The 14,569-nt window shown below is 36.2% G+C and overlaps 1 protein-coding gene across 1 annotated transcript; it reads right to left on the reverse strand.

The window, feature by feature from the left end:
- Window positions 1–12,635: 12,635 nt before the first annotated feature.
- LOC142354633 (actin-3-like) lies at window positions 12,636–14,165 on the reverse strand. The gene has a single exon (XM_075406967.1). It carries the CDS (start codon window positions 13,848–13,850, stop codon window positions 12,711–12,713), a length of 1,140 nt encoding a protein of 379 aa, XP_075263082.1. The 5' UTR covers window positions 13,851–14,165; the 3' UTR covers window positions 12,636–12,710.
- Between the last annotated feature and the right edge of the window lie 404 nt (window positions 14,166–14,569).

Below are 14,569 nucleotides of genomic sequence, written 5' to 3' on the forward strand. Positions count from 1 at the left end.
CAGGTGAGAGATTGGGACTGACTTGCTTCTTTTGTTGATGAATTTGTGCAGAGCCTCTGGTAGAGTAGGGAAGATATGTCATTATGTCAAGTAAGATTGTAAAACCTGGAAAAGTCTCGTCTTCAGAGCGTGAAATGTAATTCCGAGTGACCAAGCTAAAAAAAACTGCCATGAGGCTTAAATTTATATCCTTGGCTTTCAGTAACTTTTTTGGACGGTTTGATTTGTAAAATCTAGCGAATCCCTAGCGGATGAGAGTCCCAATTTTTTTGGAGCTGGTGTCTTTATGCCAGTCCAAAAAAATAAAACTTCATGTAAGTATTCGACATTTTTACTCAACTACTATTCCCAGAAACCAATTGATGCGTTTTGGCTGTTCTGTTGCCTTCAAGAACGACAATAAATAACAGCTTTCGCTGTTTGAGAAATGTAGAATTGGGTAAAGATAGGTTTAGGACTAAACACGATACCTGTAGAAAACCAATGAAATCCCAAATATGATCCTGGTATGAATACCAAGAATCATATATCTATTTTTCATAAATTTTGCACCATTAATTTTTTAAAAATTTTTATTCTGTAAGCAATCACCTGTGATTCCCCGGTATCACTTAGTGATGCGCCAAAAGACCCTAACGTACAATATCGTTTTCAAAGTTTGGCACTAAATAACAGTAAGTCCAAATATATAACTAAAGTTTTGATTTGATCTGAAGCAATTTTATTTATATATTTTTTTTCAACTTCATAGAAAATGAAAATTAGTTTTTAGGCTTTGAATTTTTGTGTACCATCCCTGTATGATTTCTCTGAAATCTTAAATGATCCTTGTATGACTACCAAGATTTCGTGCAAATCATTTATGACTTAGTACGAACTCAAAGAAAATTGTATGAGCGGTAACCCGGGTACTTGAGTCAATTTGGCCAAATTTTTGATCAATTTAAAAAAAAATAGCTCATACTTGATCTATCCCACTCAGGATATTTTTTGTTTGTAACATTGTCTCCGTTTAAAACAACAATACGTCAAAATTTAAGTTGTTTGAAAAAAATCTCAAACTTATGCATAAAATGTGTTCTATAGATTTGTTTAATTTGAAAGCAATTTTGTGCTTTTAAATTTCTCAAATGAGATTTTAAAGCTATCAATTTGAACAAATGAAAATGCCAATTTATGCGTTGTGTGCATTTCATTATACTTTACACCCAGATCCAGGAAGCAAATCAATGTGAGTCCATAGCCATTGTATTTCTAATTAAAGTTTGCATGTAACCAACTGTCCTAAAAACTTAAATATATCTCTAAATATGTTTAAATTTTTAGAATTTGACTCAATTTGATCAATTTGTTTATTAAAAAAAATTATTTCGTTTTTTTGTATGTTTTATAATTTTAGACATTGTTTTTTCTGCACTGTTTCAAAAGCTAGTTGCACGTTAATAAGTTTGGAGCCATATGTTTTAATTAGCCAAGCCGCGTTTGTTATTTTTGCCGTCCCTTAGAATTTGGGAAGCAAATTTATAAGGACGTGGTGCGTGCTCTCTGGAGTTTTTCCATTACTTCTATTCCGCAAGGGCTCCAGCAAAGGATTGTTTTGGATTTTTAGTATGCGTTTGAGGGGACAGTGCACAGAAGTAATTTCACCCTAAAATCGGGATAAAATTTTAATTAAAACAAGGCGAGGTGAATAACTCGCATTCGATGTTTTTCTTTTTTCGAGTAGGTTTGTTGTCGATTGTCCAGATAGAACTTTATCGACACCTTTGCTACTGATCATGACAACAATGGGCTGCCCGTGAACAGAAGACATTGAAAACAGTTTTATATTGATCCAAAATTCTTACGTAAACCATCAAGATAACAATACGTAAACTTTTTAGTCACAAATCTTTAATTTTTTAAGAGACAGGCAAAATCTGATGAAGGCAAAATCAAAACCGTCAAGAACACAATAAATTGCTATAGTATTTCAGCAAAAAGTCTACTAATGTCTATAATGTTTACATATTGCAAAGCAGATGTGTTTCTGAAAGGCTTCTTTTTCTCCCTAAATATGCACTCTTTGAATTTCAATACGGGAACGCATTTAAGAATAATTTGGCTTCTTCGAAGAGCAGCTGCGGGCTACAACATTATTTTAAATTTAGCCATGGAATATTGAAGTTTTTTGCACACTCTCCTAAAAAAATTTTTCTGCAGAGTGACAAACATTATTGTGCTTTCGAAGTCGGCTAGTTTTGTATCATAAATCAAATCATTCTGCAAAAGTGACACCTGTTATCCAGCACAAATTTAAAAAAACAAGTGCCAAAAATAGTAAACTTGTGCTGGATAACAGGTGCCAGTTTTGCAGAATGATTTGATTTATTATACAAAACTAATCGACTTCGAAAACACAATAATGTTTGTCACTCTGCAGAAAAAATTTTTTAGGAGAGTGTGCAAAAAACTTTAATATTCCATGGCTAAATTTAAAATAATGTTGTAGTCCGCAGCTGCTCTTCGAAGAAGCCAAATTATTCTTAAATGCGTTCCCGTATTGAAATTCAAAGAGCGCATATTTGGGGAGAAAAAAGCCTTTCAGAAACACATCGTTTGCTTTGCAATATGTAAACATTATATAAATATGATAACAACAAGGGAGCCTCATTTGTGTTACAAAAGTTGTTTTCCCACTCAAAAATGTTATCATAGCTGACAGAGTGCAAGTAAATAGTTTCGACAATTTTGTAGAGCTGGAACTTCAAAAACCAATGAAAAGATACAGACCAAAAATTTTAAAAGTAAACAACATGTCTTGACGTAATATAGACTTAAGTCCTGTTTTTAGAAACTGTCTTCAAACTAACTTTTAAATAGATTGAATTGCCCTCATTTGACCTCTTAATTGGTCAAACAAGTATTTATAGTCAATTTGAGAGTGCTGAAAGGCAATTTGAAAGTAATGTGTAAACCAAAGTTCGTTCAAAAATACGCAAAAAAAATTGCACCTATAAAACTATAAGTGCAAAATTTGATATCACACATAACACAGTTAAAAGACTGAATGAATGCATGAATGAATGAATGAGTGAATGAATGAATGAATGAATGAACGAGCAGCTCATTTTTGAAGGGAACATGATATCAAATGGTCGTAACCACAACCTGCACGACGAAATCAAACAACAAAGAAGGAAAAAAACCTCGAAAACAATTCAAAGAATTGAATTAACTAATAGCCACACGAATATTGTCCTACGGCAATATCAAACTAGGACAGTCAACAAAATCGACGACCCTTTATGCGCAAAGATAACAAAATAAAAACATTTAAATGTTCATTCTAAGATTTACTGTTTTAAGAACCACTTAAATAAATTTTTTTTAGAATTTGACTCTATGCATCCTTAGAATGAGTGCACAGTACATCAAGGTTCTGGGGAACTTCAACAGACAAAGCAAAAACGCAACAAAGAAAGTGGCACAATTGAGAGCATTATTGAAAGCCAATAGCATCCAACTAAATGAACTTGATAGCTGCATGACAAAATCTTCAACCATAGCGTATCATAAAACTTTAGAAGTCATAAAAACATATCAGCAGTTCTTATGGCTGAAAATGGGACAATAGCACTCCAAATGCAGGCAAGGTTCACAACTTCACCTAATTTTTTCCTAAACATACGATATCTCAGTTATGGAAGAAAATGGTTAAACTTGGAGCCAATATAATGGCCAAAATTGTGCCGCACTAAAAGGCCAGTAAGAATACTTATTTTTAAAGACAAAGTGAAGAGAAAAATTAAAGTCTTAAAAATGACTCCAATGAACACAAGCTACTTCTTAGATTCACACAATCGTCATTAGCAGCCAATGAAATCTGTCACTGATGATATTAAGTGGTAACACAACATTAAGTGATAAGACCACTTTTTTGCTTAATTGACTTGTCCCTATTGAGGTTAAATGGTAAGAGAAGAAAAATTACAACACAAATATTGAAACAAATACTGAAAACAGAAACTATCAAAAAAAATTGAGGACAATTATTTTCAGTCATGAAAACCACTAACCATAACATGATCCAGTAATGAGGTTCATTTATTCTGATTAGCAACCAATGAAAACTGTCACTAATGATACTGAGTGAAAAGACAACACCAATGATAAAGAGGGCAAAATCAAACAATCACCAACATTTTATGACCACAAATCTTGTGAAGTCATAAAAAACATCAGCTACGCATTGATGAAATCAAGTAAATGAAAACAAGCACAATTCAAATACATATGTATCAAATTAATTGCACTCAATAGAAAATTAAACATTATAAACAGAAGTCGAATTGGCGACCGTTGAAAAGAAAGTTGGCCTCCAAAAACCTAAATTTTGTTCAAATACGAATTTGTTGCACCACTTTAAAGGTACTTTGAAAAACATCGGCTACTGACTTTTTCGCTCAATTGACTATTCCTGCGTGCTTAAGTGCTTAAAACACTACACTAACTTCTCCTTGACGTGAAAAAGCTGAAAAAGGGTGAACAGATGTTAAAAAAAGACAGCTTATCTATACAAACCCAATACTTTGGGTTATAATAGCAGCACAAGTTCTGCATTACAATTGGAAGAAATTTGACTGGTGACGACAGCTGGATTTGGCATTGACTTTATTTGAAAAGGCATTTTGATGAAATAGGCTTCTAACAAAATTCAAAAAATTGCCATAGCTAAACAAAATGACACAATCCAGAAAACGATTTCTCCTTCAAGTACTTTTTTCTCACTCTACTTTAAGATCAGAGTTAAAATTTTTTGTCTTGATTCGGTGTCACAAAATTAACTACTTCAATGTGATTCCAAAAATGAAGCAAATATTTGAACAGATCTTAAGAAAAGCAACACACCAATAATGATCAAGTTTGTTGAGTTTTTAAAACAAAACAGGACAAGTCCTGGAATTTAGTCCCAAGATTTGAATTGAAAAATAAATACTCCTCAACTTGACCTGTTGTCCAATTGAACGTAACGAGCCGAACAGACAACCGTACTTTCAATAATTGAGATAAATATCAAAAAAATTGCATATAAATTGTATATACTTATGGGAAAAAAGTGTTGAAATTCAAGGCTCTCTATCAACAATTTAAATGAAAACGGGCAAAAGAATTCTAAATAAAAAACGAATTCGTTTGATATACCAAATGCAGGCAGATTCAGGAAAAAGAGCAAAATTTGAAATAGAAATTAGCAAAAGTGCTGAAGATTCCTTAAAGCTTCTTGGTTTCTCTACAATCGTGTAAAGATATAATCTAATCACGAAGCCAGTGCCAAGAGAAAGAACCTTTTGGCAAAATAAAAATTTGGAAAAAATTAGACGAACGTAATAAGAAGTTGCGACAATTCTTGAAGTTAAAAAAAACTTAGGCATTCTTCTTTGTACTTTGATGCTGCATTACAAACACGTCTTACTTTGCCAGACTTGTTCGGGTTTGCACTGGATGTTAAGGCCAGTACACTCTTTCCCGAAGGTGCCTTTTAATTTGGACTTGTCCAAAATCTTTTCTACAACTGTATCTATTGATTATTGATACAAACTTTTCAGTTTTGGGTCCCTTTGGATTCTCCGCTCCATTGAGTAAAGCTGAACTAAGGTTGAGCTTTAGTTGTTTCGTACATTTGGTCGTGGGTCACTCCACAGCATTGCTACTTCGTATCTCTCGCCTGTAATTTTTGTCGTATTCTCTAGCATCTTTTGTGCCTGCAGTTCCTTCTTTGACTGACCGACGACGTTTACTTCGGAAGCATAGGCTTTGATGTTCCAACAAGGTTGGATATTCTCAACCACAGTCACATCTTCTCTGAAGGTGAAATGACAAAAATTTGGTCTCCTTTTGTCCCTCGTGGCATTACTGGCCGCCCATCTAAGCTTTTTTAGAACGGCGAAAGTTCACTTCTTGTTCCTATCTTGTTGTCCAATGGGCGTTGTAGCTAATTAGGATCTGGAGTAAGGATGATGCCAATTTCCACCAAGTTGAAGTTTTTGCTGGGTAGAAAACTTGAGTGATTGAAGCTTTGCTTCAGCTTGTTGTAGTTATAGTTTGTGTATCTCAGTGAGATTGACAAGTGTGAAAACGCTTCGATTGAATGCAGCTTTGAATGTACTCCTTATATCTTGAGAGGAACCCTTTCTGTCCTCAGATCCTTTGTTCCGTGTATGCTAGCTATGTTGAGCGTAACATCTGTGACTTGAGCTCGGAACTTCTCTTGCAGACATTGGTCGATGAATGAAACCATTGATCCACTATCGAGGAAAACATATGTTTTGCGTTTTTCACCAACTTTTATTGAGACGGGAACTATCTGAAAAAAACTCGTAACTTCGTTACCATAGTTGATTGTTGCTGCATTTCAGTTGACTGCCTGATTGTCATCATCCATTCGGTATTCAGAGTGCAGCAATATGTTGTGCTTCTTGCTACATTCATTGATACCTCAAGCTTTGAATTTACAATCTTTGATTGCATTTATTTTGCCCGGACATCCGTAACATAAGCGTTGCTTGCTCAGTGCTGCCAACCGGTCATTCATGCTCATGTTTCTGAATAGTTGGCAGTTTCAAATCATCAGCTAGTGGACAGTGATCACTTTGCATTTGCTTCGTTTCTTTCACATTTGAACTTGCGCTGAAGTTTGATGTCTTCGAGACCCGTTTGTCTCTGTTTGTGCTCAATTGTCTTCCTCCTTATACTCTCCCTTGAAAGCTGAAATCTTCTCAAGAACGAATGCCATTCTACATAGCCATTTTTCAAAAGTATTAAGATCAAGCCAGTCTTCATCTTTACCATCAACATAGAACCACCTCTTCTCTTTGGAAACTTGAAGTAGTTTATCTGATAACAAATACAGTGTCGAGCTTGATTACAGACCATCCATTGTTTGTACTCTTTGAGCAAGTTTGCAAAGTTAAAAACAATAACTGAGGAATTGATCAGACCTGGCGAGTTGATCGAATTCACTTGACTTGCCTTGCGGAGACTCTCGAGCTTTGCGTCGATGATCACATGAGGCCTTACAAATTTCCTCTCCAGAATGCACCATGCAGCATCGTAGAACTGTCCAGAATAGCCCATTCCAGAGAGAGCTGACTTGGCCGTGCCTGTGAGTAGAGTCCTTAGATAGCTCATCTTCTCTGAGCCTGGCATTGGTCGTTGGTCCACTGTACATACTAGACCACTCATGCCTTTTGAGATGATTTCAATCAAAGTTGTTCAATTTAAGCTTCGGTATATTACTACTACCTGAATAAACCCTTTTTTTATCGTGAACCAGCACAGGGGAAGCTTCTCCGTCTGGTTGATTGGGTACGAACATCTTCATTTTCTAATGCTGTTTGCGCTCTCCGCTCAGCACTCTAGCTCACGCTCTTCCTCCAGTAGTTGATGCTTGGATTCGAGCTCCTTCGTTTGCTTTTCCATCTCAAGTGTTCTCCTTTTAAACAGTGCCTGTTCTTGACTCAACTTGGTTACGAATCTGATATTGAATTTCGTCATCCGCGTTTTTGCTCTGCTGAAGATCTTTTCGAAACGTCCTCTGTATCTTCGCCGTCTGATGTTGCTCCAATTGGTACTGTTTGAACGACTGGGTTACCCTTTCGATAGTTGTTGTTAATCTCGCAATCGTTCACTGTTTGAATTTTGATTGCTTTGCTCTGCATTCATTGCTGGTTGCGCGCTTTTGCTTATATACGCAAGCCAGTTATAGTTCAAATTCGCTCTCAACTCCCTTCTTCTAGATGTTCTTCAAAAAATCTCCAGTGTAGGGTACAATCTTGTTTCGACGCTGCAGTTGCTTGGGTATTTCTTTCTCCAGAAGGCGAACAGTTTGTTGATAGAGATTTTCTAAAATGTTGGATCGTTCTGAATCTTCAATTATTTTGTTGCCAAGCCTTCGTTTAGTGTTTCCACTAAATCTTGAAGCTTCTTGTCTTATGGGATTTTAACTGGCTGATACTGTACGGTTAATGTAAACAATCAGTTGGTTAAGCATGAAGTGCCTGGTTTCTGTTCGCTTTTGCTTTGCTTCTTTCTTTTAAGCAGGGCTAGCACTTCAATTTCTTATTTGAATTGCACTTTTCTATTAGCTTCACTGCTTTTTTGCTGTTTATTCATTTGAGTTTGGTTATTTGGTGCCTTTGGCACTCTCTTCATTAGATTGGACAGCAATTTTTTTCCACTCTCCGTGTCGGTGGGCCAAATGTAACGGCTGCTCTCCAATCAAAGGCTAGGAAAACTTTACACTGCCCCGTTCGTTTCAGCAGTTTCAAATCTGTCATGTTAAAACTTTTTTTGTTAACTATCCTGAACAGTAATATCCGCTATACTATAAATTGCCGTTGAATTGCTTAACACTCATTCACTCTCATTAACTAACCGTTCAGCTTTGCTTTTCAACGAATTTATTTCTCTCAGAATAATAAAAAATTCAAAATGATAATGAAATTGTGCTTGAAATATTTTATTAGCTCAAAATATAAATTGAAATTGCAAAATCCCTACAACCAGCTCAAGATAATTTTCCTAGCTGCTGCTTCGGGCAATCAGTTTTACTTCCAATGTGTAAATGTTGGATCTTTTCTGCTAGCGCCCCCCAGCCCTACATAGCCGTAAAGTTTGCATACCCCAATATCTAAGTATTCGCGAATTGTAACGGCGATAACTGTTTTTCATTGAAACAAGAGTGTCTAGGTAGATTGAAGGCACTTTTGGGAATAGTTTCCTTAAAAACTTTTTAAAAAATCAAGACCTTATCGCAGCCGATAACACCAAAAATGATCTAATACAGTAATTTTATTTTAATTCTTACGTTGTGCAACAAATTTTCGTTGAATACGTAATACTATAAAACAATAGCTGTGCTAGCTTGTAGTAAATGCATGTTGTTCATATGTGTTAACGTATAAGATTATTTAGCTTTAACAATATGTTTAAACATTTATAAATGGGGGTGTCATACTAAGCGGGGGCGCTAGCAGAAAAGATCATAAATAATTTCGGAGAACTTTTCGCAATAATCAAAGCTAACAAATGCAATAAAAATTGAACTTTGGGCTTTTCAGCCCACTCAGTTGCTCAGTAACGCAATTAGTGTAGTTATGAAACTTACTTTATGCTTTGCACAAATTTTCTCTATACTTAGGAACTTTGCTGCTCAAAGGAAAAAAAGGATAATATCAAACTTTTGTCTCTTTTCACAATTCTAGGTTAAGTTAAATTATACAATAACTAAGATGATCTAGAGAAACAAGACACGATAGCAAAGAACTTATCGCTCAAGACATTGTGGGTGAATACGCACTCTATGTCAGGTTAATATAACCAAAGTCGTGAATTTCAACTGTTCACAGCTAACTGATTTTGATAGTTTTCAAGCTATTTATACAGCTGTACATGTCAATTCTGAACTGTTGATTGGATAGAGATAACTATTTTTTAAGGTTCTTGGAAAAAACTGAGCTCGGGTTTCGCGATACCTACCTTATACGCTGCCCTGCACTCTCTGAATCGGTATGGAGATCGCAAAATTCATCGAATCTGGCTTGCCAAGTTCGGTATCTTTTTCTCCGTTTGAGCTAAATTTGTGAGATTGGGAACACTTGAATACGTGGCAATAATAGCGTAGTTCGGTTTTGAGTTTCAGTTTAACTTCATGTATGACGATTGTGTACTAATAATCGTTGCTAAAAAAAAATGTTGAAGAAATCCGTATGGCTTCAGCAGAATGTAGCTTTAAATTTCGCTATTCATGCTATTCTAGCTTTAATGCTTAAAATGCCCTTGAAGCGCTATTCAATTTGGTTATTGAGTTAGTAAGCTCAGCCGCCACATCGCCGACCCTGTTTCCCATCGCGAAAACATCTTTTCCATGTAGTACTGGGGCGAGCTTCACTACTGGTCTCTTGTAAACTCCGTCGTTCGTATACCAAATTCGGTATCTCGTACACCATTTGAGCTCAATTTGTTGCAATAATAGGCTCGATTTCGTAATTCAAGAATATGTGTCATTGATGGTTTGCTGGTATTGAGGTTGTTCGAGTTTGAGTTTCACTTCATGTATGATGATCACTTAGTAATTATAGTTATTAAAAATAAGTGTTGACAAAGTGCACAAACCATCTTGGCTTCGATAGAATGTAGCATTAAATTTCGTTTGTCGTGCTATTCTAACTTCAGTGCATGGTTCAACTTTGAATTGATTTGTTAAGTAGTTAAGCGTAGTCTCAACATCAACAAAGGTGTCGATGTTTTGAATTTGGTAGTTGTTTATATATTGGTTTATTTCTTTTGAATTGTTGAATTGAGAGCTAATTTTGTGGATTGGTCGTTTTTGTCGGTAATTACAAAACTGCGTACAATTTTTTTCTCTGCGCAGTGTTCAAGTTTTGAATAAGTCATCCCAAAAGTTTGGCTAATTCATCTTTCACTTTAATTTTTAATTCAAAGTAAACTATGCAGGAAGTTTACGGAATTTTTAGCTGTTGTATCTGGCTCCATTTCATTGAGGTTAATATATAGTCTCTTAGAAGAATTAATTGGTGCTTTTCTGCAGGCTCTTGAGATATTGTTTCTAACTACAGAACTATGACTTGTTTTCCCTTTGTGATAAATTTTGTTTGCTGTTATAGAACAAGTGATACAACAGGTATAGCAATTTATTGTTGTCGTTCACAATGCATGCAGTAGTGCTGCTGTAATTCTGTAGTTGGTTCGAACTGCACTGTGGTCGTTGAACTGAAACAGCATGCCTTCTGGTTCACGACTGTGTGAAGACATCTGTAATTAATTTTCTCCTTGAGTTTCTTTTTTGCTAAATTAAGTGCACGCCTGGGATCTAATATCTCCTTTCTGAGTATATACCCAGAACTCCATCATTTTCGGAGTCTTCATTTAACTCACATTAGAACAGTTTGATCAATTCGATCTTTATTTATTTTTCCAGGAAAAAATATAGCGATCGAAATTAATGTTTTGTGTGCGAATGAAAACTTTCGCCATGAGATGCCGAAGCTCCAGTTGTAATCAGTAGGTCTAATCCATAGCAAGGGTTTCTACTAATGAAAAATTTTGCTACAACGGACGGCCGGCGGTATAGTTGACGGACAAGCTAAAAGTGCAATATTCAATTGCACTCTCCTTCTTTCGCACTTGAATTGAGGACCAGGTGAATACTCCGCCTTCGGAGTGCGTTTGTGTGATGCTAACTGGGATATGACAAACTTTATTATATTAGCGTTGTCATCTTGCCATCGAGTACGCATGCTTGAACCCTGTCTTCTAATTTGGAGAGAATCGAGAGTGCTGGAATTTTAACTACAGATATGAAATGGAGTAGCAGGAATAAGATTATTATGGCCGATTTGACTCGAAACAAAAGTGGGAGAAAAAACTAAATATAATTATTGATTATGAACAAGTGTTTCACAGCGCGATAAACATAACACTAAATTGATATGTGAACTATCAGATCAATAACATGAACAAAAATGAAACTCTACTAAAATTAAGTACTCTTTTGTTCAATCCAAAGCACTAAAATAACAAATCGATGTCTGAATATAGTGCCAAATATTACAGGTTTTCCTGAAGGAAACCCGTCCGCTAGTTTTTCTACGTCTAACGAAATATTTCTTAAAATCAAAATAATTTCAAAATATTTATTTTATTTAGATTCGTTGCATAATCTTGTCAGCTTAGTATTCGGATTTTTGCGACTGTGTGCTTCAAATGGTAAAATTTGTTTTTTTTTCACCTGTACTTAACTTTTATCAGATTCGATTTAATGTGTACATTATCATGAAGGAGTCTGTATTGTTTGATGTTTGTTCATGCATCCTAACTCTGTTTTTAGTTCTGATTAACCTTGCAAGAATTCCAATGCAATTGTCATTTGCAGATGCTTGATCTCAATTTTGTGTAAAACTTAATTGGGAAAAGCGATTAACTTTTTTTGTCTTTCAAAGAGATGCTGTTGATTCGACAGAAAATCTTAGATTGTGGACGAGAGTGTTTTCGTTAAGACCCGTCTTTATAAGAGAAAAAGCGTGTTATATCATTCTGTGCACTCGGACGCAGGAGCCTTCTTGACTATATTAAAATGTCATAAATTGCACAACAATGCTCTAATTTGAACTGGAATGTGCATCTTCATGTATAAGATCAATTTCAACAATTAAATTGAAACAGTTTGCTGTTGATTTGAGCTACTTTTAAGAGTTGTCATATGATATGGGGGTCAAAACAGGCGCAGCTACTGTGAAAACTGACCCTGGACGGAAACCCTGGATCTTTTCCGTTTGTTCCGGCACAGGACTAATTTTAACTGGGGTGAAATTCCGATAATTATATTTTCTAGAATTTCATGTCACGATTATCTCATACTCATTTTATATCTGTGGTTGTTTTCTCTCAACATTACCATGTAATTTTAAACTAAAAACGCTTCTGTAAAATTAGAAATTTTCCATAATTCCGGTTAGCTTTTCCCAATTGTGTAGGGAGTTCAAGTTTTGGGTTGTCTACTACATAAACACGTTTGCAACACCGTCTTCCTTTCTCAAATAAAAAGTTTGTACAGAAAATCTGAATTAAAAATCTATTTTTAAAAAACTAAACTACAGATTATGATGAAATCAACCATTGCTAAGAAATAAAAAAAATCACGTCAGAGTTCAAAAACATTTGCGGTGGACAATGTCAGATCCACCTTCGTCGTACTCGTCCTTTGAAATCCACATCTGCTCAAATGACGTCAGCGATGCCAAAATTGAGCCTCCAACCCACACGCTGTACTTCCTCTCATCGGGTGCAATCACTTTCACCCTCGCCCTCTCTCCATTCAGAGATAGGAGTTCGTTTGACAGCCGACCCGCAAGTCCTGGAAACATAGTGGTTCCGCCAGAAAGCACCATATTTGTGAAGAGATCTCTTCTGATGTCCAGATCACATTTCTGGATGGAATTGTATGTCATCTGGTCAACTCCTTGTCCAGCTTCTCGTCCGAGAAGTTGGGGTTTGAACAGAGCTTCAGGGCATCGGAATCGCTCATCGCCAATCGTGATCACAGAACCATCGGGCAATTCGTAATCTTTCTCAACTTTGCTCGATGTCTGAGCTTGACTCAACTCTGAGTCGAAGTCGGCAGCGACATAGCAAAGCTTCTCTTTGATGTCCCGGACAATCTCGCGTTCGGCACTGGTAACAAAGTTGTAGCCTCGTTCTGTCAAAATTCGAGCCAGGTAATCTGTCAAGTCTCGACCAGCAAGATCCATGCGTTGAATTGCATGCGGCAATGAATACCCTTCGTAGATTGGGACTGTATGTGACACCCCGTCTCCAATGTCCAGAACACACCCAGTTGTCCTGCCAGAGGCGTACAGTGACAAAACTGCTTGGACTCCGACATACATCGCTGGAACACAGAATGTCTCAAACATGATCTGCGTCATCTTTTCCCTGTTGGCTTTCGGGTTCAAGGGAGCCTCGGTCAGCAACACAGGATGCTCCTCAGGGGCTACTCTCAACTCATTGAAAAAAGTGTGATGCCAAATTTTTTCCATATCGTCCCAGTTAGTCACGATTCCATGCTCGATTGGGTACTTCAGAGACAGAATGCCTTTTCGATGCTGGGCTTCGTCGCCGATGTAGCTGTCTTTGTAGCCCATGCCAGGCATTATCATGTTGTATTTAGGCCGGGCCACGATTGATGGGAAAACAGCTCTCGGGGCTTCGTCGCCCGCAAAACCGGCTTTGACCATTCCGGTTCCGTTGTCAATTACAAGTGGTTGAAGATCGGAGTCGTCTAAGGCCATTCTTGATCAGATTGAAATTGTACGAAAAACTCAAAATATATTTTTCTAAATATCAACAAGTTAGAAGTGACAATCTGTGTGTTTGAGGCAGAAACTATTGCAGTTGTTTGCTAAATAAAGCCAAACGCTGAAAGTTGAATGTGAATTTAAGGAAAGAGTAAAAATTTGTGAATGGAGAATGAAATTTGGTCATATTTATAAGCTGCTTTTCTATTTCGCCGAAGATTTTCGTCATTTCTGTGAAAATTGTCAGCTTTTCTTAAAAACGCTTACAATTCAGCAAAATTGCAAGCGCTTAGTAATGAATTTGGAGAAAATTTGATGTTTTGTTTGAATGACGTTTACTTTCTATAAATAGAATCTCTCTTAAAACCAATATATTCAAATATACACAACAAACCAGTTTAGATGCATAAACGATCAACTATATTCGATAGTCACTGCAAATATTTTGTTGTTAAATCGAAAAAGAACATAGCTGCTTACAAAATGAAGTGCAAAATCAGAGGAATGTTTGGAAAATAGCTCGGTTCTCGCTTATTCCTGGTCCGATATGGTTACGCAAATACTAAAAAGTTACAATTATTCGATATTAGCTCAGAACCGATAAGCTTCCCTGATGATGTTTCTAGATCAATCGGTTGAACAAAAATTGGTGGTAACTTTTAAAATTTAATGTTAAAACACCATACGTAGCAAAACTAAAATTTATACCGAAA

Source organism: Convolutriloba macropyga, chromosome 15 (genome assembly GCF_964194025.1).
Source record: "Convolutriloba macropyga chromosome 15, txConMacr16.3, whole genome shotgun sequence".
Lineage (NCBI taxonomy): Eukaryota > Metazoa > Xenacoelomorpha > Acoela > Convolutidae > Convolutriloba > Convolutriloba macropyga.

Coding starts and splice junctions, on each gene's coding strand:
- LOC142354633 (XM_075406967.1), bottom strand. CDS start 13,850: ATGGCCTTAGACGACTCCGATCTTCAACCACTTGTAATTGACAACGGA.